Below are 22,214 nucleotides of genomic sequence, written 5' to 3' on the forward strand. Positions count from 1 at the left end.
CAGGAACCTAGTTATGAAAAGACCCAACAAATTTTCTCTTAATTAACTTGGCAACCTGTCCAAGAAGATTGTTAATTCATCATTCACATATTGAATGATAGTGCCAAAGTATCAAAGGCCACATAATGGAAAAAACCTGCTAGCTACCAAGGTGGGTTGAAGATTGATATCAAAACTTGTAGGTTGCTGAAGTTCAAGTCAAGTAATCACCACCACTAAACCAACCTCACAACCCTGATTATACATTCTGGCATTTCATCCAACTGGAACAACATAGAAACTTCATTAAGCAAAATAGTCTTCCTCTTTACAACGAATATTTACATTTAAAAAATACGTAGCCTCAACTCTTCCTCCTTTTTTTCCTTAGAAATGGCATCGCACTTAGACCTCCAATAGGTGGCTGTCTAGAATTATCTACTGTATTCTCCTGTGGCGACACACTGGACATGGAATGATCATTACTCGTATAATGATTTAAGCTCTGTTCGGAATCATAGGCAGATGTCCTCCCACTACCTGGTAATCCCACTAACGGTCTTTTTGTGGGAAGATTGGATTGAACTGACATATCACCAACATCAGCTTCATCGAGGAAACAAGAGAAATCAGAAAGGTCGCCATTTCCCGATACAGTAGTAGCTGTAGCTAGATCATGAATTCCATCTCGGTTAGTACCAAACTCATTTTCATTTCCCCTAAATCCCCCTACCATTTGAATGTTGTCTTCAGAAACATCACCCTGAAAATGTTGATCAACATTGCTCAAACCTGGTTCACTAGTTTCATCTTCAGAGGGGCAGAACCCACCCCCTAACTCAAGGTAATCTTTACGCTGGCCCTCCTTTGGAGACAACTTCCCTGCACTCTCCTGTTTCTTTTCATTGACACCTAAAACAATTTCATCACATATACCGTCGGCCTTGAATAGACTTTGTTTCCCTGCATCTACTTCGGAAACTCTGCTATCAGTGTGATCCAGATCATCAATTTCCATGTCATTGACTCTGTAATTCACAGGCTTCCGCAACCGCCCAGACTGCAAATGAGAATGCCAAGAAAAAAGAAATAGTCAAACTAAAGAAAGATTCAATATGATACATGCATATCCCAGGTACTTCTAAAATTATGTATGAACAAGTACCATGGGCACAAAACTCCGAGGAATGGTCAGACCACCCATCACACATCAACTATATTCAGACTAGATAGGAAATTGCTTTCAATAGCTTACCATTGTTAATATTTATTAACTAATTACACTAATCAATAACAATTTCCTGAAACATTTAGCATAGCCAGGAGGATCAAAGGAGCAGCAGTCTAAGAATCCTAGTCAACAACTGTTTTCCTGCTTTAACGAGGAAAAAGGAAAAGGAGGGAACTTCAATCTTAAACTCAATGCAAGACACGCTGTTGCAGTTACTATTGGTATACCGAATAAAACTTTCCTTTAATTCTTCCATGTATCTGATCTGACATTAACTCTCCCCTCAAATTGATGAATTACACCAACTTAAAAGCCACTACAACCCAAAACCTCACCAAAAGAATGTCACCGAGCACAACAAAACCAGGGAAAATGCAATGAGAAATAAAATTCATTGTTCCTATCAAAATTTCAGCTCCTTCAGTACACATATGGTTCTAGTGTTCTAAAGAAACTAAAATATAAATGGAACAAAACAAATTGTGAAGCTTACCCTGCGCACTTCCTCCGAGCTTTCAAATGTTGCCATATGAACTTCCAACTCATCATCTTCTTCACCATCATTAGAAGTGTTTTGAGTTTCTGGAGAGCTGGAATCTACTTTTCTCTTTCCTCTTCCCAGTACCCTGCTTGTACCTCTTCCTCTTCCTCTGCCTCTTCCATTTGCAACTGATTTTCTATTGGTTTGTCTGCCCTCAGCAGTCTGCCTTTTACTTGATTGCTTACGAGTTGATTTCCCCTTAGAATTGCTCTGATTTCTAACTGTGGTTTTCTCTGTTCCAACTAAAGATTTATCTGAATTGTCAACCCCAGCTTCATCAGTACTTACACTTCTCTTCTTTCTACTATTAGAACCTTCTTGTGAAGCAGCATTCATCAATTCCGAAGGTTGATCTCCAGTGATACCTTTGACAGCTTTCTTGATTCTCTTGCTACGTATTTTTGCAAATCTTTCATTGAACGTGTAAAAAGCTTCCAGCCGCAGTTGAGTCTTCAACAAACATGTTAAAAAAGATGTCATCTTCCTCTCGCAATAAAAATAATAGAACATGACAATGTGATGGGGACTGTTTCAGAACACAACAAGTGTGTGTGTGTGTGTGTGTGTGAGAGAGAGAGAGAGAGAGGAGAAGGAGAGGAGGGTGACAAAGAGAGAGAACCAACCTCATGTTTGTTGTACTCTTTCAGAACAGGCACTAGCAGTTCATCTGACTTCTGGTTAACCCAACCAAACTTTTCCCAGCACAATCTACATGCAAACAGAGCTGATGAGAATTGGACTAACTAGGCGCCAATACATAGAAAACACCATATTATTTAGAGACACACTTCAGTGTGAGCCCATAGTTACTGGCTGGTAAGGCTCATTTTCTCTCCAATGTTAGGCACCAGTTTCAAGACCGCATCAGTGAAGCAGGTTTTGAGGTATGAAAATATAAAAAATTGCATTGCAGCAGCAAATCTGCGCCTTACTTTTCTAAAGTGGAGTATACAGGTGCCTTAATTTTCATCATTTTTATTTTAGATATCCAGAAATACACCAGACACGATTTGCAGACCCAGGCTGGATAATTTGAAACTGGAGCCTTCTGCTGAACCCCACAATATTTAGGAAACAGGAGATTCCAGAAAATAGATAGGTAGATACTTCGAGAGGATTCAAGCTTCAGACCACCATAGGCCTGACCCACTATACCCTCATTGATCTGGTTCCTTGACTGAAAAGTAAAAACCCATCCTACAAAGTAGGAAGATATTTATCTAATCTAAAGTACTAGTGTGTTATTAGAAGTAGCACAGCACAGGTTAAAACATGATATTTCCAACCTAGATGCAGCAAGGAAAGCCTCAATCAAGAGACTAATCTCACTATGCACATGCCTTATTTATATACAAAAATTGTATACCACCGAAAGTAATTACTAACGTCTATCCTTCCAAACAAAGGGAGATCACCATCATATCAAGTATTACACAATCACACACAACAATCTCCAGATCTTATGCATTGAACGGAAAGGATACTCTTTATTAAAAAGCTGAACATCAAGAAAATTCAAACCTAAGCATTAGAGAACTTACTTGCGAAGAACCAAATGATCTGGCTTTCCCCATGTGAAAGGCTCAGTTGACTTGTCCACTTGTGGACAAGTATAAGCAGAAGTAACTGTGTCACTTGGAAAAGATAGGGGAATATGCCAATTTTTGCTCACTTTTCTCTGCAGAAAATAAAATATTACCATTAAAGATGACAGAATCATTCTTTATAACCACTTCGATATACACAAAGAAAAGAAAGAATAGAATAATTCTAGAGCGAGAAACACGTTAACTTCATTACATGCTTCTCCATGAAAATTTGCTTCACACCCTCAGTCGGATCATCTGACTGCTTGTGTTCTTGATCTTGACAATTGCTTTTCTCAAAATCTGAGACTTCATCCATATGGCTCTTTGTATTATTTGTATCATTCTTCCCAAACTTTGACCCTCTTTTCCTGGCACTTGATCCAGACTCTGCGTCCAACTTACCTAGAATGGTAGGATCAGGTGATTCAATCCAATTCCGAAATTTATGGAGGCCATCCTCCTCAGGAAATGCATTCACAACCTCAATAGCATTGACAATGCCAATCCCACTGTGTAAGAAAACCAATAGACTCCAAATCACTAAACATATGGGAATGATCAAGAATGCAAATAACAGATTTAGAAAACACTAAATTGCATAACGCCCAAAGTCTACAGGTTTGCCCGCCAGAATGTGAATTTGTTGTTTTTAACCAAATATATTCTGAAAAGCTGCATCCATAAATCTGCAATATGACAACCAACCTTTCCTAAGAATTAAAAGGAAAAAAATCTGCAATCATTTACCTAACCCCTTCAGTATAATCACTCCCAAGAAGAAGTGCCATACGAATTAGCTTCTCTCTCGTTAAGCCAAGCTCACTCTCAATGTCCTGACAAGAGAAAAAGTGTGAGCATACACAGTATGCTATATACATTGCATCTCTTAATTCATACAAGGTTGGACAAAGAAAATGAATGAAAGGTATAAAAATGGGCAACAAAAGGCCCCAAAATAGTGGAATTGAAGTATCTGTCTAATTAATTTATGAAATAGAATATAAGAGCAGCAAAATTGGCTCACAAGATCCAGACCTTCATAAAATATGTCTCAACGTATTTTCGATCATCAAAAATATTTTTGTAAACACTTCGCGCCCCAAACAAGAACACGTCAGAGTCATCGGTCACAACACCATCAACAAGGTTTGCAAGTTCCAAATATGCACACTGAGCTTCTGCTTCCATCGGTGCAATAATGTATGGTATACCAAACATTTGCAACAGCTCCTACAAAAAGTAAGATACGCGAAAATATGAAGTAACTCTGTCGTTTCCAAGGACAAATGAAATATGCTGATGAAAAAACCAGAGGATAGCAAACAAGAACTTATCCAAGTAAAAGGGATAAAAGAAAATGTTATCCCTTCCCATTCGTGACAAGCATCTTAATAAGTATATAATACTCTACAGAGAGGCACTTGGAGAGCAGCAGCAATTACATACTAACATGTGAAAGTAAACAAAAAAAAAAAACTCGTTACTTTCAAGTGCATGCCGCAAGTTCAATAAGTAAGAAGACTTTCTATTCATTTTTTGTCAAATGATAAGGTATAAACTTTAGTAAATCAATGCCTCAACAAGGCTTCCATAAGCAAAAAGCTATAAAAAAATTAAAAAAAGTCCTGTCATTACAAAAGATTGCACCTTCAATTGTCAATAAAAGTTAAGAGAGATAAATGAAAACACACAACAGAGAAATAAAAAAACAAAAACAACAAAACAAAACACTAACAGACGGGTACTGCATTTCGAAACATGATAAAGCCTAGTGACAAATATAGAGCAGGTACCTGACATTCAGTGAACATCTCACTGCTTACGGATTCTACATTACGTTCAAGCCTTCTCTGCTCATCTCCCAGATTCATACACTCTTGGTCTAAAATTAGCATTTCCTCCTCCAAATTAGCTTCCATGACTTCAATATCTGCATTACCAATACCCTTAACAGGAGATTTTTCCAAATTGTGATTAATTTCCTGAGAAAAACTGTCATGACTCTTTTCCTTATCCCATTTTCTATGATCATCAAATTCGTTTGTCATCTTGTTTGGCAATGACTCCACTATGGAAGAAGGGTTTGCCATTTCAACCAAATGACATGACGATTCTGTTTCAATATCATTCTTCTGGTCATCAACCCAATGAGTAACGTTACCACACAAACTGTAAGAATTATCAGCATTAATATTTTCACACACATTAGGAACAGTAGATATGCCACCACCCTCATTTAAAGTACCCAAGACTTGTTCCCTCATCGCATGGACCTCCTTTGTGCCTGAAGGAGTAAAAGATACTGTGGATTGCATTTCTCCATGCAAATTGACCCTTTCACTTGCATCCTGCATTACTTGTTCTGAAGAAGAGCCTAAGTATCTTACACCATTCAGCTTTGCAAATCCATCAACAACTGATCCATTTAGTTGGGTACTAAACAAAACTGGGTCAACCATCTTGGTTTCTCTATCAATATATCCACTAAATTTTTGAACCTCTTCTCCAAGAGGTTTCAACTTTCCATCTTCCAATGATGCACGACTACACTTCTCATCCCCTATATCCTCGAGACTCCTCTTTATTGCTTCCTGCAAATCAGCTTCTTCTTCAACATAACCTTTAGATGTTGTTTTTCTGCCAGGGTAAGATGAGGTATTTTCAGTAATTCCAGAAAATCCTTCCTCCCATTCCACTTCACTGTCATCACTATTGTTGGCTTTCAAATCAGAGGAACTAATTTTCAATTCACTATCAACAGGAAAACTACTACTTTTTACAGTCCCCTCCTCCCAGTCACAGTCTGAATCAGAACCAGAAAATTGTTCTTTTACAGTATCATTAGCTGAAGAAATAGTTACAGGATTACCTGCTACTAAACGAACAAATAGATCATCTTCAGCATCAAAAGGCTTTCCATCACCATCGTCTTCAATGGATATCTCTATAGGAGTAACAAGTTTTGAAATGCACTGATGATTTCTCTCATTCAAGTTATTATCACTGAGTGAGGATTCCCCAACCTTGTTTTGACCAGGAAGACTTTTTGGCACAGCAGTGTTATCAAGATCCCCGTTATCACCGCGTGATGTTTCTTTGAGTGTTCCATTACTCGGGGACCTTCTCAAAATGCTGCCAGTGTTATTTCTAGTTAGCACATTCCCAGCATTGGTTACCTTGTTTGCATTGGTTTTCTCTTGTTCCATCTCTTTCATCAGATCCAAATTCCTTTGTAAATCACGGGTCATGCGGATCCCCATAGCTCTTACTCTACTGACTCTAACATTGCCCCTCTCATCCAAATATGTCTCAATGTTATCATCAAAAACCCTTCGGGATTCTTCAGGGGTTGATCCAGTCACATTATTGGTAGATGGAACAGTATTCTTGACCTTTGAAGAATGCTCTTTTGGTGCTTGTTGTTTGTCTCCACTTCTATCAGCTCTTGCAGCGGTAAGTACTCTGAACCATTTAAGCATTAAACCTCACAAAGTTAATACTCACTATCATGGCGAATCAAAGAATAACAGAGAATTACTACTCACTGTTTATCACCAGTAAATGATGATGAGAAGATAAATTCTCTGTGGCTTTCAGAGGCTATCCGTGATGTCTGGACACCACTAAACCCCCTTCCAGAAGCAGCTTTCTGCACATGATCTATCTCGCGACGGAAAGCAACAGTTTTAAGGTAAGATTGTATTTGTAGCTCGGAGAACTTTTCAGGGTCCTAATGTGTAAGATGAACCAAAGAGAACAAACCCAGACTTAGAAATCCATCAAGATCAAGAGTATAGGTGTGAAAGTGTAATGCAACTAATCATTAATAGCTCCGATTAAAACATATGTATTATATTATATGGCCTAATAATAAAAATAAACGCCCACAACATATATACAGATAATGCATGCCAAAGCTTCACGAAGATGTGTCTTCTGAACATACAAATTTGTTAATCCTTTTACTAAATTGTCGCTTCCATTGGTTCTCAACCAATAAATCATGCTAAGTTGTTTCTATTCTGTCAAGAAAGAAAATGCTTGCAGAGCATTTCAAAAGACCTCCTCCTTCATTGTCTACATCTCAAATTGTAGATGTACGGCAATCATGAAAGTTCCTCATTATTCACTATTATTAAGTTACTCCTAATTCAATGCAAAGGTCATACGTATGTGTCATTGCTCCTTGAGTACATTCAAGGAAAAATCATGAAGCAGAGTTCCCCAAGAGTACTTTATTTTCAAAAACTTCAGGCTACCAAATTTCAATACCAATCAAGCATTCCTCATAAAAAGAAAACCTATGAGACATTGATTATACAGTAGTTAGTCCAAGGGATATATTTCCCGTATTGTATTGTTTAGTTTTTCCCTATTTTATGCTTCCAATTAGGAAAAATAAAAAAATAGATGACATTGATTAGTTCATCTGAAAGGTCAAACCATGTTTGCAATCTAGCAGATAACTCACAGTATAGAAGAACTATAGATCATAATTCGATGTGAACATTTCCATAGGAACCAACCTTTTTGACCTTCTGATACTTTTGTCTGTTTTCCGCCATCAATCTCTCTCTAATCTAAGGAAAAGAAAATATATACCAATAATTCGCATCAGAATAGAATATCTGAAGATTGATTAATAAAACCAGGGCCTAAAAAGAACCATAGCCAGCATATAAAGTGCTTACTTGAACAAGAAGATCAAGTTGCATCGATGGGGGCAATGCTGCTAATACAGCTGGATCAACATCACCATGCATTGCTGGCTACAACATAGATTATACACATTCACTGTATATTAGTCAAACATACCAAAGAAGACTCATATGTTATTGAAGCTAAGTCACTAGATCCCATAGACCCAAGAAGAATAATCTTCAATTCGAGGTTTTGGTGTTGATTAAACTATCCTGATGTAGTATAGACCAACTATATTCATATTACATGATTTTAACTTAAGAGTTATCAATTGAACATGCACTTAAGATTTCTCAAATATTATAGATTAATACTCCTAAATCAGTTTTAAAATCTTGCATCTGAATAAACATACCAGTATCATCTCTTCATCTTCATCATCTTCCTCTTCATTGACATCCTCATCAACAAGAACAGAAGCAGTTGATGTTGATGTTGATGTTGATGCATTATTAGTTACACTAGCATCTGTCTCTGCCGCAATAGATGCTGCAATCCTAAATTAAAAATTAAATATCAATATTCATCCAATCACATACTTAAAAGAACTACTAAACAATCTTGTATGCAATTACATTTCGTCTAGCTTTTCTTGATCAACAGTCCTCAATACCGCATCAGATTTTTCTGAGTTGATTCCCACTACCTCAGTGGGATCTGACATAATCTTTTTACCCTTGGCATCATTCGCCTGCTTATTTTTCTGGTCAAAAACCCTTAATCAGTTCTCTGAGCTTCACTCATTGAAACCAAAAATAAGAAATATGGAAACTTACCTGCAAAAGAAGTCCAAGTTGCATTGATGGAGGCAAAGCAGCTAACACAGCTGGATCAACTTCGCCATGCATCTCTGGCTGCAACATATATTACAAGCAACAACAACAGCACATTTCAACATCAGTAAAGAGATTCATAAGTGCGAAGAACTGAGGCATAAGACAACAAAGCCACAAACAGAAAGTCTATATTTTGCCAGATATGGGATTGAAGTAAACCACCAATAACATTCACATGAGATGAGCTGGAAAGGAAATAAAGATTTCAAAGTCTGGTATAACTTACGAGTATCAGCTCTTCATCCTCTTCTTTGTCTTCCTCCTCACAAGGAACAGCAGCAGAAGTATTTGGCAAACTGTTTGTTAAACCCCCTTCTTCCTCCGCCACAATCGATGCTGCCAACCTAAAATTATAATCAAATTACATACTAAATAACTAATCTAACCACATTATAATTAAAACATTAATAACTCCAACTGTGTTCTTGGCTTACATTTCATCCAGCTTTTCCTGGTTGCAACGCTTCAAGGCCAAATCATTCATTTCTAAATCACCACTCCCCGAACTACCAGCTTTATCCGAAACTTCCTTACCCTTGGCATCATTCTTTTGATTCTCCCTCTGGTTCTTAATATCCTCAGCCAAGTCTTTCAGCCTCGCCGACTTAAGCTATAACAAAAGATCAAATTCTTCATAAATTAACCACAACTGATACACAACAAAAAGTCCTATTCAATTTCAACCAAAGTCATTTTATGTAGTTCAAGCACCATGATCAAGTTAAAGAACCAAATTTTCAAATGCACTATCTTCAACAATCAAACTAGACCTGATTGAACTCTGCCAAAATTTGCTTACATGATTGAGAAGCAATTTCTCGGCGGTTTTCCTGAGCTTAGCCTGAGAATTCTCCCGCTGTCTCCGGCGAGCGATCACAGTGCGGCGCTTGAGCGCCGGCGTTCCGCCGTCGAAAACAAAAACCGGCTTGGTCCGCAGGTAGAGTAGCTTGCAAATCCGGCGAAAGAAGCCGAGCAAATGCGCGTTGCGGACCATCTCTCCCTTCTCGTCGCGCATTGCCTTCATGAACTGAACCATCCATATGCTCGCGTCTGTGGAAAATTGAAATAGACGAAGAGAAATGAGATTAGCGTGAATGAAACGGTGCGGATTGGGCTAGGGTTTAGAGGGACGGGGTGGGTGGGTGTTACCGATGGCGAGTCTTCTTCCGGCTAAGGTCTCGACGGAGACGCGGCGGCCGACGGGGGAGAGGAGTTCCCAGAGACCGTGGACTCCCATTTCGAATTGCTTGCTGAAAACGCTTTCTGATTTCAGTTTCTTCACCGCCGGGAGGTTTATATATGTGGGTCGGTTGGGAGCGAAACGGGTGAAACGATGTCGTTTAGCCTCTAGCTCTTATTAACGGTCCCGCTTCTTGAGCTTTGGGCCAGTCTTTTTCTTTTCAGTCTTGGGCCACTTTACTTTATCGTAGGTTTTGGGCTTATTTTGAGCCTTGAGTCTATGTCGGACACGCACACTGATGCAGCTGGAGGCCTCAACACACAGTGAGGCCCATTTCCTAGAACACACCCTAACTTGTTCCCGAAGTATCAAATTGAACAGTAGTTTTTTATTTATTTAAATAATTGAACAGTAGCTTATCAATTTTACGTTGTTGCACAGTGACTTTCTTCATATCTGCCAATGTCCCTGTTTCCGTCAATTTATTACAAGACATAGCCAGGAACAAAACCGTCCCATCACTATTAAGAAAAAAAACAAACAAAATGAACAATGATTTAACGTTTGAGTTTTAGTATAGAGTATAATTTGCGATAAAAATAGACAAAAATTAAAGTTAACAAAGATATAAATATTAGCATGATCGAGAAATGAAAATTAAAATAGGAATCCACGCCCTTTAACAATTAGTATAAAAGTTATATTTTGACCACTTGGCTCCACATCATAAAAATTAAAGGTATGCAACAGAGATAAATTGGTTTTCTTCTTGGTTTGACATTGGATATGAAAAAATATCTACTAAAAATTGTGTTCTGATTTGCTGGAAAATTTGGGAGGCAAGAAACAACCTCGTCTTTCGGCAGAAAGTCTCCTCCCCTGCCTCAGTTGTATTCTCTGCTGCGGCAATTGCTAAAGATTTCAGATGCGCCAACTCGGTGTCCATTCCAACTGCTTATTCAGATTGGGCCTCCCCTTCTGTTCTTCGGCCTCAACGTTCAGACATTAAATGGAAACCTCCTCATCCTGGTTTCTGGAAGCTAAACTTTGATGGTTCCGTTGTCGGGAACAAAAGTGCTGCTGCGGATTTTGTCCTTCGAGATGAGCATGGTAACCCTATTTTTGTCGGGTCCAGGAATATCGGGATCTCCTCTGTTCCAGTTGCGGAAGGAAATGCACTTCGTGATGGCCTCTATCATGCCCTTCTCCTCGGCTGTAGGAAGATTTTGGCTGAAGGTGATTCCAAGCTTCTAATTGATGTTGTCAATAACAAGAGTGTCACTCCCTAGAGGCTTCGTACTCTTGCCAGAGATATCGCTAACCTTTCTAGCAATTTTGAGCACATTGTCTTTGCGTTCATCCATCGGGAAGCAAACTTTGTGGCTGATGCGATGGCAAATCAAGGTCACCATTTGAAGACTCCTACTACTTGGAAGGGGAGACTCCCCCTTTCTGCCCTTTCTGCTTTCAACTTTGATTCTTTTAGTTTCGGTTGTCCTAGGGGCTTCCCCCTTTCGGTTGTAATTTTTTGTTTTGCTCCTCAAAAAAAAAAAAAAAAACAGAGATAAAAGCTTTGCCATAGTTCTTACTCAAGTTACATGCTTGATATGTAATTGCGAATACCCTGCATCATCTAGGCTGTCATTTGCATTTGACGCAAAGATGAAAGGATTTTGAGGTGCAAGCAAGTTCTCACTTCAACATTCCCATATTTGTTGGCTACCATTTTATATCATAAAATATACAACAATGATTCCCCTGGTTTCATTAAATTTTGGACACTCTTCTTCCAGGTCTGCAAGGGGACAAAAAGAAAGAATGTGCTTCTTGAATATTTGCTGATATTTCTAGGAATGTTTGAAAGCTGAGTGTTGGCTGTTATGAATCTGTCAAAAAAAGTGTCTGTAATTTGCGGTTCTGATTCTAGATGTATGCCCTGGATGTTATCAACTTATCATCAACCCATATTGTTGTCCAATTTGTTCTTAACTATAAAATGCTTTCTGGTGCTTACTTTGAATCATGCACACCAATCTATTGGCTATCCGGATGTGCATCCGGCACATTCATCCTACTTGCGGTTAAGTACATGTTTGTTCTTGTCGCAAATGCTGAACATGATTCCATACTCCTGTGAGAAAACTCTTAGTTGCTTTGGAAATAGGAAGCATGCTGGAAATTGGCTTAAGATGATCTTTTATTGGGGTTTTGGCTGATGTTGTTGTGAAACTTATATATTATTCCATCATATAAGTCTGCCTGATGTCCAGCCAGTGCAACTATTGAAGAACATTCATTGATGAATGAAAGATCCTAACTATAATGGAATGAGACTCATTTCGAAGTTGCATATCCTATCTTGTCAATCTGATTTGGCTTTGCTTTCTTTTACAACAGTGAAGGATCGATTTTCTATACATGAAGTCAAATATAAAATTCCTTTTTCTTTTTTTATCCTGGTTTTTGAATTTGAAGAATTTTTTTTTCCCCCTGTACAGGTTCTACATGGCCTGACCCAAATCCTGCTGTACGTCCCATACTCCCATTAAATAGTGACCAGCATCAAAAGGTTCCATGAACTACTTCTTCTTGCAGTCTAGACTAGTAGTTATCATTGAGCCTTTGAAGCACTTCAAGGATGTTCACATCATGATGAGGTAATAAACTGTTCTTAATTTGAGTTGCCTTATTCAAACAGAATTAGGCCGATTTTTAGATTCCAATCGTCTCACTCGTTGTCGAATCCCATTTGTCTTGATTTAGTGTTGCAGATCCTGAGAGTTGTAGAAAACATATGGTCCTAATGATATGTACAGCTCTATGAATATTTCCACTTTCTGATGTAATCATGAACATAGCTAGAGACAGCATCTCCAGAATATGCTATTTATATATGCAGGCAAACTGGATCATATAAAATGTTACAATCAGTAAATATGAAATTAATCATCCTTTTCTCTTTCACACAGTACTGACTTTTAGTTTAAAAATCTGCATATATAAATTTGTAATTAACTTTGAGCAGCCAAATTTTCTCAACCTTTCCTCTCAATTTTTAGTCTTGAAATTACAGCTACATGGCCGGGAGTTGCCTCATCAAATTTTCACCTTCCGGTAGTAATTGGCATTTAGCAGTAAAAGCCTTGATGAAGAGTCAATTCTAGGGTCCATATATATGTATATGTACAGGCAGGAATGACAGGTAACATATACAACTATACAAGTTTGGCATCCTCAGATTGTCTATTGAGATCTGGGCCAAATGAGAAGCATGTGAACACACAAGGATGCGAATCTGTTAAAGAAAATAGGGCTTTCTTTGTCTTATGCTTTCAGTTTTGTGAAATCCAATATTCCCTCAAGCCAAGGATGCAGTCACTATGATGAGCTTATTGATAGGGAATGATAAAACCAATAGTTTCAACTAGAATATGAAATCTAAGGGAGATTTGATTAATGGCTGTGGATTAAAGAATTGCAAATCCCTCTTATGGTGGTTAAACAAGTGCATTAGGACCCCAAATGACTTTGCATTGTACGTTGTAGTACAGTTGTATTGTATGGCATTGTAGTATTGTATGGCATTGTAGTATTTCCTCTAGAACTTGTTTGATAGGTCAAAGCTTTGTCTCAACCATCTGATCATGTCAGACCGATCGATTCTATATCAAGTGTCTGCATTTTTCAATTTGGTCCACCGTGTAACTCAATGGTCAGAACCATTCAATCGAAAATTGTTTAGCGTTTGAATGCCATAATTTTTTATCTTAGTACTTCATCCGATATTCTAAAGCTTTTTTTTTTTTTTCGCTAAAACATGATTGGAGAGAAAAACCTTTGTCAGTATAAACTTAGATGACTATAATTCAAAAAAAAAAAAAACAACTTAGATGACTAAATGATTGTTGATTTGATGATTTTTCGTGGAGATGATCCATGTAATATTGGAGACCTGAAATGGTGTAGGTCATCATTTTCTTCTTTCTGCATATGTCCACTCTAAATCTGCCATGTTGATTATGATAGGTGACATTTTGACAGGATCAACTTCATTAATTTAGTGTTGATTAATTATAAGAATTGTCACAACCAATATCATTGTTAACGTGAGTATTTTTACTTAAAACCATGACCTCATTCAAAAACGACCTGACAGACAATTTCCAACCATTATTAAGCTGCCGGCGCCATATTTTCAAATTAATATAAGTTTGAGCCAAATTCCAATCATCCAATGGCTTCTTCTTATGCACTAACTATTACATAGCATCAAGGTAACCAACAAGAATTCAAATGCTCACTGTAGAGTCGGCCAATATCGGCAATTATAACTAACCTCAGCTTTGAAATTTTCTTCCCCTTCCACAATCCCAACCATGTGGTCTCATATATGCCATATGGTGCACACCAACAGTGCTTAGATCATTCAAAATGAACAGAATTTCCATCTGCATAATCTTCCTTTCATTGTTTCTCTTCCTCCACAGCACTAGTTCTAAAGTGGATGATGAGACCAGGGATTCACTACTCTCCTTCCTTGATAAACTTTCAAACGGTGCTACTCAACCTGGCTTCACTTTGGGTTGGACCACCTTGTCTGATCCCTGTGAGAAACAATGGGGAGGTATAACATGTGATTCCCAAAAAACTTCTGTCACAGGACTCTTTCTAAACAAACAAACCCTCATTGGAACCCTTCATGTTGCTACCCTTTGCAATGTGAAATCTGTTGCTGCCTCTCTCACCATTCTTGACCTTAATGACAACAGCATTGGGGGAGAAATTTCAGCTGATATTCAGAACTGTCAGCAGCTCACTAGATTGAATGTAAGCGGAAACCAGCTTTCAGGAAACCTTCCTGATTCACTTGCCATGTTAAGCAACCTGAGAAGGCTTGACATTTCCTACAATGACTTCTCTGGCAAGTTACCTGAGTTGTCTTTGATTTCAGGCCTTACAGATTTCCTTGCTCAAGATAACCAGCTTACTGGGGAGATACCAAAATTCAACTTCTCTCATTTTGACACCTTCAATGTCTCCAACAATAACTTTCATGGTCCAATCCAGAATGTGAATGGCAATGTCTCTGCAAGCAGCTTCCTTGGTAATCCTGGATTATGTGGAGATCCACTGCCAAACAACTGTTCAACAACTTCTTCTTCTTCTTCTACTACAGCAACAGCGGGTGACAACTCACACTCAAGGGGGACCTCCTCAAACAAAATTCTCATCTACTCGGGGTATGGTATTTTGGCCTTGATTTGTCTAGTGTTACTCATTTCCAGGATATGTAGCAAAAGAAAAAAGAAAAATGATAAGAAGGCTGTTGATGCACCTGAAAAGAACAAGGTAGCATCAGTTGATGAAAGCATGGACAGCAAATACAGTGCTTCATCGACTGACTTCAAAGGCGGTTTCAGCAAATCACAATGTTCGGTAACTTTCTCAGCCGAGAGCAATGCTAATATGACCTCCTCCTCACTTGTTGTCCTCTCCAGCCCTGTGGTCAATGGATTGAATTTTGAGGAGTTGCTCAAAGCTCCTGCTGAGATGCTTGGAAGAGGCAAGCATGGTAGCCTGTACAAGGTCATCATTGATTATGGGGCGACCCTTGTTGTCAAAAGGATTAAAGATTGGACGATTTCGACTAATGATTTCAAGCTGAGGATGCAGAGGTTAGACAAAGCCAAGCACCCTAATGTATTGTCTGCTCTTGCCTTCTACTCCTCCAGACAAGAAAAGCTTCTGGTCTATGAATATCAGTACAATGGAAGCCTTTTCAGGCTCATACACGGTAAGTATTTCGCATTATTATAAATTCGGACTACTAAATATCGAACTATAGTCACCAAAAATATTACCAAATGTTAGTTACTTAATGATGTGACAGCATGACAATCTTACTTGCTATGCATAAATAAGGGCGCATCGAGAAATAAGCAAATGAGACACTGTCACATTACTCAATTAGTATAGAAGTTTATCAATTTATCCATAATTTCCAGGATTCTGATGTGGTAACTCTATGAATCAGGAAACCAAGGGGGCAAAGCCTTTGGCTGGACCAGCAGACTTTCTTGTGCAGCAACCATTGCCGACACATTAGCTTTTATGCATGAGGATCTTCAAAAAGATGGGATTGCTCATGGCAACTTAAAATCTTCAAACATTTTGTTGAACAATAACATGGAGCCTTGCATAAGCGAGTATGGTCTTATGAAGATCAACGATCATGATAATATATTGCCGGGGAAGGTGTCTGCTGCCAGTAGTGCTTCTACCACATTTAAAGCAGACATTTATGGGTTTGGTGTGATTCTTCTTGAGCTACTTACAGGCAAACTTGTGCAGCACAACGGAGTTGACTTGACATCTTGGGTTCACTCGGTGGTTCGAGAGGAATGGACTGCAGAAGTGTTTGACAAGTCCTTATATTCGGAAGGTGCAAGCGAGGAGAGGATGGTGAACTTGCTCCAAGTGGCTATAAAGTGTGTCAACCGTTCTCCAGAGGCAAGACCGAGCATGAAACAAGTTGCTACCATGATCAATACCATAAGAGAGGATGAAGACAAATCCACATTCTTTGATGTATGAATCATGACACTGAAAAGTAGTGATCTCCCTATAAATTGAGTTGGATTTGTGTTGATATATATTGCAAAGTAAATTAGCACTTTTATCCCATATCTGTATTTTAATGTAGGGTTCCCTTTAATGTATTAAGACCATAATAGCATCAAATCGTTTTAGGAACATTTTGTACTTTCATCCAATAAGTTAAAGCATATCTATGCAACCACCTTCTAGCTCATGTCTTAATTAGTTAAGAACTAAGTTTACTTAACCAGATAGTTCTCTTCTTTTCCGCTATTAGTTTTACCCATTTCTTCGTTCGCGCAACAACTAGTGAGATAGGGTGGGGTAACAGATTAGGATTTGGCTAGGTCAAGGGTTCAAACCCTTTCAAAAGAACCAACAATTTTGAATTTATCAATGAACTTGCAGCTAGAGAACTTTCTGTTAGTACTAATCTTCTAACTACGGATACTAGATCACAGAAACTAATCTTTGGAAACAAAATGGATCAAAGTGAATAAGTCTAAAAGCAAGAACATTTCAAGGCTGAGAGAACCATCATAGCAGTAGTTTTCTTTTTTTTTTTGGAAATCATAGCAGTAGTTTTCTTGTTAGGTAAAGGAAGGACTAGTAGTTCTCGTTCTGCATGTTTACTAGTTTTGATGGGGCATCTAGACTACTATTTGGGTATTTCCATTGGATATAATACTTGATATGAAATGACAGGGTTTTTTCCGAGCACCACTTACCATTTGAAACAGTGCTTCTAAGTTAGTAATCGACAAAATCATGACTTGAACACAAATCTGGTAGTGAACCAATACCAAAACCCTGCTGCTAGTCAAGCCACAAATCATGCAGCACCAGAATGCTTGTTCCCTCTCCATTTTGAAAGGTCACCAACCCAACGAGAAGTCAAGCATTTAAATCCACACAATGAACCAAAAAGTTATACCATCATATTGATTCTTGAAGATTTTTGATGAAATTATCTGTACCTGCAGAAGTGCAGATACATGAATATATAGAAAATAAGAAATATGTAATTTTCTTTTAACAGTGCATTGGCATATTAGATGGACTGATTATGAGTATAAAGAAGGTGTTAACTTGTCCTCATCACAGGTGATGCAAGCAACAGTTTTAAGAAGGATTATAATTTTCCAGAGATTAATCAAACTTCTACTTTAATCTCTGCCCTTAATTAGTTGTTCACTAACCTAACCTGATTGGCAATTATACATGTCTCACTTACCTAACTGCAACCCAGAATCTTTCCTTCTGATGAGTTTCAACTAATATGGGATTGTCATTCTGAACCCTCACACCTAACTACCTAATTTGCCTTTAAACTTAAGATAGAGTATTCACATGTGTTGTACTTTAAGGCACACCCGGTTGCCCCAAATACAAGTAATATCTTTTACCTAGATTCTCAAGGAATGTAACAGATCAGCTTAATTATATATATATGCACAAGCTGAAACTAGAATATGCACACAATTAGTGTCTAGTGGGTATCAGATTCTTTCTTAAAAATGTACTTGGAAATTGCATTTTTGTAGACTTGGTCACATATTTGGTCACAAATGCATGACAAACTCAATTACTTGTTTTTTAGTCTTTTTCAAGATAACCATCTGATAAAGACTGATAAAGACTCAACAATTGAACGATTTAGATCATTGAAAATAATTATAGAACAGCTAATAATATCAACCACTCCAAGTTCGGTTTTGCGAAAGAATTTGACTATAGTGAATTAGTAATGCAAAGTTGAAAATTCGTGACTAACTTGCACTAAAATTTACACTTCAAATTAGAAAATTATAATTCCCTCTTGTCCTAAAACTTATGGAATGTATGGAAATAGAACATGGAGTGCAAATCAGATTGGGTGTCAGAATCACATCACATCTCTAATAATACCAAATTAAATTAATTATTAATTTTCCAAAAACCCAACCACCCTCTTAGATGTGTGCCAAAGAAAACAGAGCCACCTGGTTCGTTATGATAGCCGACCCTGATCCACCGGAATCCGGACAATGCTTTTTCAAACCGGCCCAGGCCCACCTCGAAGCCCATGACTTTGTCACCTAGCAGTTGACCAAACCACTCCCACGCGCTCCCTCAAGCACGTGGAGAACCCAATATATTTAGTGCCTCTTTTTGTCACTTTAGGAACTCTGGCCACTGTCACCTCTTCTGGTCTCTCTGGTTTCCATCAAGAACTCAATAGAGAGAGAGAAAGTGACACTTTCAGAGAAGTGAGACAGAACCCATTGAATCAACTTTCCTCTTCTTTTTAACTCAGTGACCCAAAAAGCCTCACTCTTTAGGGTTCTCTGCTGCAACACCACAAATGGTGTACAACCCCAGAATCATGTTAGGTATGTTTGTTCTACGCTAAATTTTCTACTAGCAGCTTCTCAATTTTTCAATTTTCATATGGATTATGAAATTGTTATCTACACTAGAGTTGTGACAAGAAATTTGGTGCTTTATTAAGTAGTCAGTGATATATGGAAGAAAAGGTGGTTGATTTTAGCCCAGATAGCTGTGAAGTAAACTGGGTTGTGTTTGATCTTTGAGTTGAGAAGAGTTAAGAGTTAGATGGTTTTTTGGGAAAAACCCAATTCAAGATGTCTTGGGTTCAGCAACAAATCAAGGTTAATGATGGTTATTTGAGCTACCCACCTCCATATGCTGGTCCCTTTTATAGAGAAGCAAATCCCTCAGTAGTACCATCACCACCTGCATCATCATCTGGTACAAAGATCAGTCCTGCTGTGCTTTTCATCATTGTGATTCTGGCTGTACTGTTCTTCATCTCTGGTTTGCTTCACCTGCTTGTTAGATTTCTTATAAAGCACCCATCTTCAGCTTCTTCTCAGACTAATAATAATAGGTACCCAGAAATTTCTACTGCTGATGTTCTTCAGAGGCAGCTTCAGCAACTCTTCCACCTTCACGATTCGGGTCTGGATCAGGCTTTTATTGATGCTCTTCCTGTTTTCCAGTATAGGGAGATTGTGGGTTTGAAAGAGCCGTTTGATTGTGCTGTTTGTCTGTGTGAGTTTACTGAGAAGGACAAGCTCAGATTGCTTCCTATGTGTAGCCATGCTTTCCATATCAACTGTATAGATACTTGGCTACTGTCGAATTCGACATGTCCTCTTTGTAGGGGTACCCTCTTCACTCCCGATTATGCGGTTGAGAACCCAATGTTCGATTTTGATGACTACAGAGAAGAAGATGGGTATCCTGGTCATGGAGAAAGTGGGTTCACTTCTAGTCAAAAGACAGTGGACATTGAGGAAGTTGTTGTTGACAATGGGGTTTTGCCTGTGAGACTTGGCAAGTTTAGAAAGGTAGATGCTGAGGTAGGGGACACCGCAGGAGGAGAGACTAGTAGCAGTACATTGGATGCAAGAAGATGCTATTCAATGGGATCGTATCAGTATGTGCTTGATAATTCAGAACTCCGGGTTGCCTTATCGAAGGATCAACAGGGCCGCAATATAAAGCTAACAAAAGAGGAACACAATGGTAATCCTTCAATTGATAGTGATGTAGAGGCGAAGAAGATTGGTAGTGTGACTAAAGGTGAAAGCTACTCTGTTTCCAAGATCTGGCTCTGGTCTAAGAAGGGCAAGTATTCAAGCTCAATTGATACACAGACGGGTATGCCTTCATCTCTTAATACAGACTTGCCATGGATGAGAAGAACACAAGAAGCGTGAGAGGTATAATTCCTTATTGTTACCGTCCGTGGTTGAATTAAATAGAATGATCCAAGGTTGTTCCACCCTAGTCTAGTTTTGCCTTTTCAAATATTTTTGCAATGCTAATTTCAGTAATGGTGGTGATTGAGTGTGGTATTAGTGCATTACTGTTGTTGTACCATATCTTGTCCTTTGAAACCGAGATGTTTGGTCTTGTGAAGAAGGCTTTTTCTGATTTTAGGGAATGACAATGTATGATGGTTTCTCTAGGTGTGCCCAACTGAGATATTGGGCTATGCCATTGTTGTGTGCTACAGAAAAATGTATTAATCTGATCACATCGATTACTTGAGCATATTTTGGTGACCTCAATTGCAAGGTTGCAAACAGTTATCTTGACTGGAGAATCCAAATCCTTTTCTAGTTCATCAGATGGGCTATGCAATGAAATGGGACTAAATTGTTTGCAGCCAGAAGATTTCTGTTCAATAATACATTGTGGCACTGTGGATAGGTTTTTATGAAAGGGCAAAGTTTTAGAGGCCAAAAAAAGCTCTCTATCTTCCCCATGTTTCTGTCCCCATGTTTCTGCCCAATATTATTACCCGTGTTAAACTTGCATAGTGTTTGAGATAAAACAACAGTTCCATAGTAATGTTAAGCAATGATTATACTGGTTTTGAGCTTTGACCCGTCTTTTTTGGGTTGTTCATTTCCATTTACATGCTTATGATTCATTGCAAGGGCCTAGTTGTCAGTTAAGTCAATCGTACGCATTGTTTTTGGCTCTTGATGAATTGGGTGTTCTGACTTTGGCTGTAGCCACTGATCTTGGAATGATAATGTGAATGTAATCTAATAGGCTACGATACCTAGTGTCCTAGTGATCTTTTGGGCGGTATCATGATTGTGGGATCCATGAAAGCTGTGTTACACAGAATCTTTCCTTCTTGTGAAATGAGACCTTTTATTCAAAAACTTGCTGGAATGGGGTCTCTTTGTGCCATTCCCATGTGGCCATGTTGAAATCAAATTCCCTCAAATATTTTTTAAAATGTACTTTTAAGTTTCCCTAAACTTGCAAAGTAGTCCAAATGTGCACCTTTTGAAGACAAAGTCTTTAGGTTGTTAGAAATATAACCTCCCATGTTGTGTTGAGCATTACGGATCGAATTCAAGCACATTACTAGAGAGTACCACTTGGAAGAAGGTTCAAACGCTACTCGAAGGGGCTTGAAAAAAGCTTGCTAAAAATCTCTTAAAAAATCCAGTACAAGTGTACTTGAACAAAATTCCAAGAGTTGAGATGAGGCTTGGACATTGTAATCATTCAAATAAGATATGAGATGTGAAATTGCAGGGGATGAGGACCCGTGATTTTGTTTTGGGAGACGAGTTGTCAATTTGCTCCAAACTACAAAGTACTAGCAAATGCCAAAACTTGTTTTTAAAGAAACAGATTTGAATAGGGTCTACTACTTTATTTATTTATTTTGGGATTGCATTCGAATATGAGGATATGGTAAAATGATCTTGTTTTGTTTAAACCTCCCTATGGGAAAATGTAGCACACGGTTACCAAGACCTCAATCAATGCTAGAATAAGTTACATTTGTGATTTTGTCCCTTGTATATGTAGGTTTATCCCTAGTGCTTTGTTAAGTGGGAGATCATTTGTGTTCTTTTGATCGCATGGCAAGGTTGGGGTAAGCTATGGCTTCCAAAACGCGTGAGTCCAGGCATTGCCAGGCCCAACCGAGTTGTCGATTTATATGAAATGCCGGAGGATGAGCCCTCATCTCGTCCCTACACAATTACATTTTATCCCTGCTTGAATCTGCTCCGGTGGTTTA

General features: G+C 38.4%; 3 protein-coding genes and 1 long non-coding RNA gene across 8 annotated transcripts; 3 read left to right on the forward strand and 1 right to left on the reverse strand.

Annotated features, from left to right (window-relative positions):
- Positions 1-11: 11 nt before the first annotated feature.
- Positions 12-10,184, reverse strand: LOC133726524 (DNA repair protein UVH3). 4 transcript variants are annotated; one of them, XM_062154091.1, is made up of 18 exons: positions 10,027-10,184; positions 9,677-9,927; positions 9,312-9,487; positions 9,104-9,221; positions 8,818-8,895; positions 8,617-8,744; positions 8,397-8,538; positions 8,032-8,109; positions 7,867-7,920; positions 6,886-7,070; positions 5,134-6,802; positions 4,376-4,570; positions 4,088-4,173; positions 3,552-3,849; positions 3,293-3,429; positions 2,375-2,459; positions 1,704-2,201; positions 12-1,039 (listed from the first exon to the last, which is right to left on the reverse strand). In XM_062154091.1, exons 1-18 carry the CDS (start codon positions 10,112-10,114, stop codon positions 344-346), a joined length of 4,962 nt encoding a protein of 1,653 aa, XP_062010075.1. In that variant the 5' UTR covers positions 10,115-10,184; the 3' UTR covers positions 12-343. The 4 variants fall into 4 exon arrangements, with proteins under 4 accessions (XP_062010075.1, XP_062010076.1, XP_062010078.1 ...); XM_062154092.1 differs by lacking the exons at positions 9,677-9,927; positions 10,027-10,184 and having other exon boundaries at positions 9,104-9,213; positions 9,312-9,450; XM_062154094.1 differs by lacking the exons at positions 8,818-8,895; positions 9,104-9,221; positions 9,312-9,487; positions 9,677-9,927; positions 10,027-10,184 and having other exon boundaries at positions 8,032-8,105; positions 8,397-8,530; positions 8,617-8,747.
- Positions 10,185-10,814: 630 nt separating this feature from the next.
- Positions 10,815-13,006, forward strand: LOC133706566 (uncharacterized). 2 transcript variants are annotated; one of them, XR_009844607.1, is made up of 2 exons: positions 10,815-12,137; positions 12,556-13,006. It is a non-coding gene; the product is annotated as an uncharacterized LOC133706566 (long non-coding RNA). The 2 variants fall into 2 exon arrangements; XR_009844608.1 differs by having other exon boundaries at positions 12,093-12,453.
- A 1,318-nt stretch (positions 13,007-14,324) lies between these two features.
- Positions 14,325-16,825, forward strand: LOC133706575 (probable inactive receptor kinase At2g26730). The gene is made up of 2 exons (XM_062132108.1): positions 14,325-15,851; positions 16,092-16,825. The coding sequence occupies exons 1-2, from the start codon at positions 14,489-14,491 to the stop codon at positions 16,649-16,651; spliced, it is 1,923 nt and encodes a 640-aa protein (XP_061988092.1). The 5' UTR covers positions 14,325-14,488; the 3' UTR covers positions 16,652-16,825.
- Positions 16,826-18,800: 1,975 nt separating this feature from the next.
- LOC133726526 (RING-H2 finger protein ATL46-like) lies at positions 18,801-20,733 on the forward strand. The gene is given in 3 exon segments (XM_062154095.1): positions 18,801-19,026; positions 19,149-20,358; positions 20,360-20,733. Coding segments are annotated over 2 exon segments (1,176 nt in total). The 5' UTR covers positions 18,801-19,026; positions 19,149-19,278; the 3' UTR covers positions 20,456-20,733.
- Positions 20,734-22,214: the final 1,481 nt, after the last annotated feature.

The sequence above is a fragment of the Rosa rugosa genome, chromosome 1 (assembly GCF_958449725.1).
Source record: "Rosa rugosa chromosome 1, drRosRugo1.1, whole genome shotgun sequence".
NCBI classification, from domain to species: domain Eukaryota; kingdom Viridiplantae; phylum Streptophyta; class Magnoliopsida; order Rosales; family Rosaceae; genus Rosa; species Rosa rugosa.

Bases quoted from the DNA above. Each gene is read 5' to 3' on its own strand.
- LOC133726524 (XM_062154091.1), bottom strand. From the start codon at position 10,114: ATGGGAGTCCACGGTCTCTGGGAACTCCTCTCCCCCGTCGGCCGCCGC. The intron at 9,222-9,311 runs GTAAGCCAAGAA...TTATAATTTTAG, and splicing joins CAGGAAAAGCTGGATGAAAT to GTTGGCAGCATCGATTGTGG. The intron at 8,539-8,616 runs GTAATTGCATAC...TTTTTAATTTAG, and splicing joins CAAGAAAAGCTAGACGAAAT to GATTGCAGCATCTATTGCGG.
- LOC133706575 (XM_062132108.1), top strand. From the start codon at position 14,489: ATGAACAGAATTTCCATCTGCATAATCTTCCTTTCATTGTTTCTCTTC. The intron at 15,852-16,091 runs GTAAGTATTTCG...TCTATGAATCAG, and splicing joins CCTTTTCAGGCTCATACACG to GAAACCAAGGGGGCAAAGCC.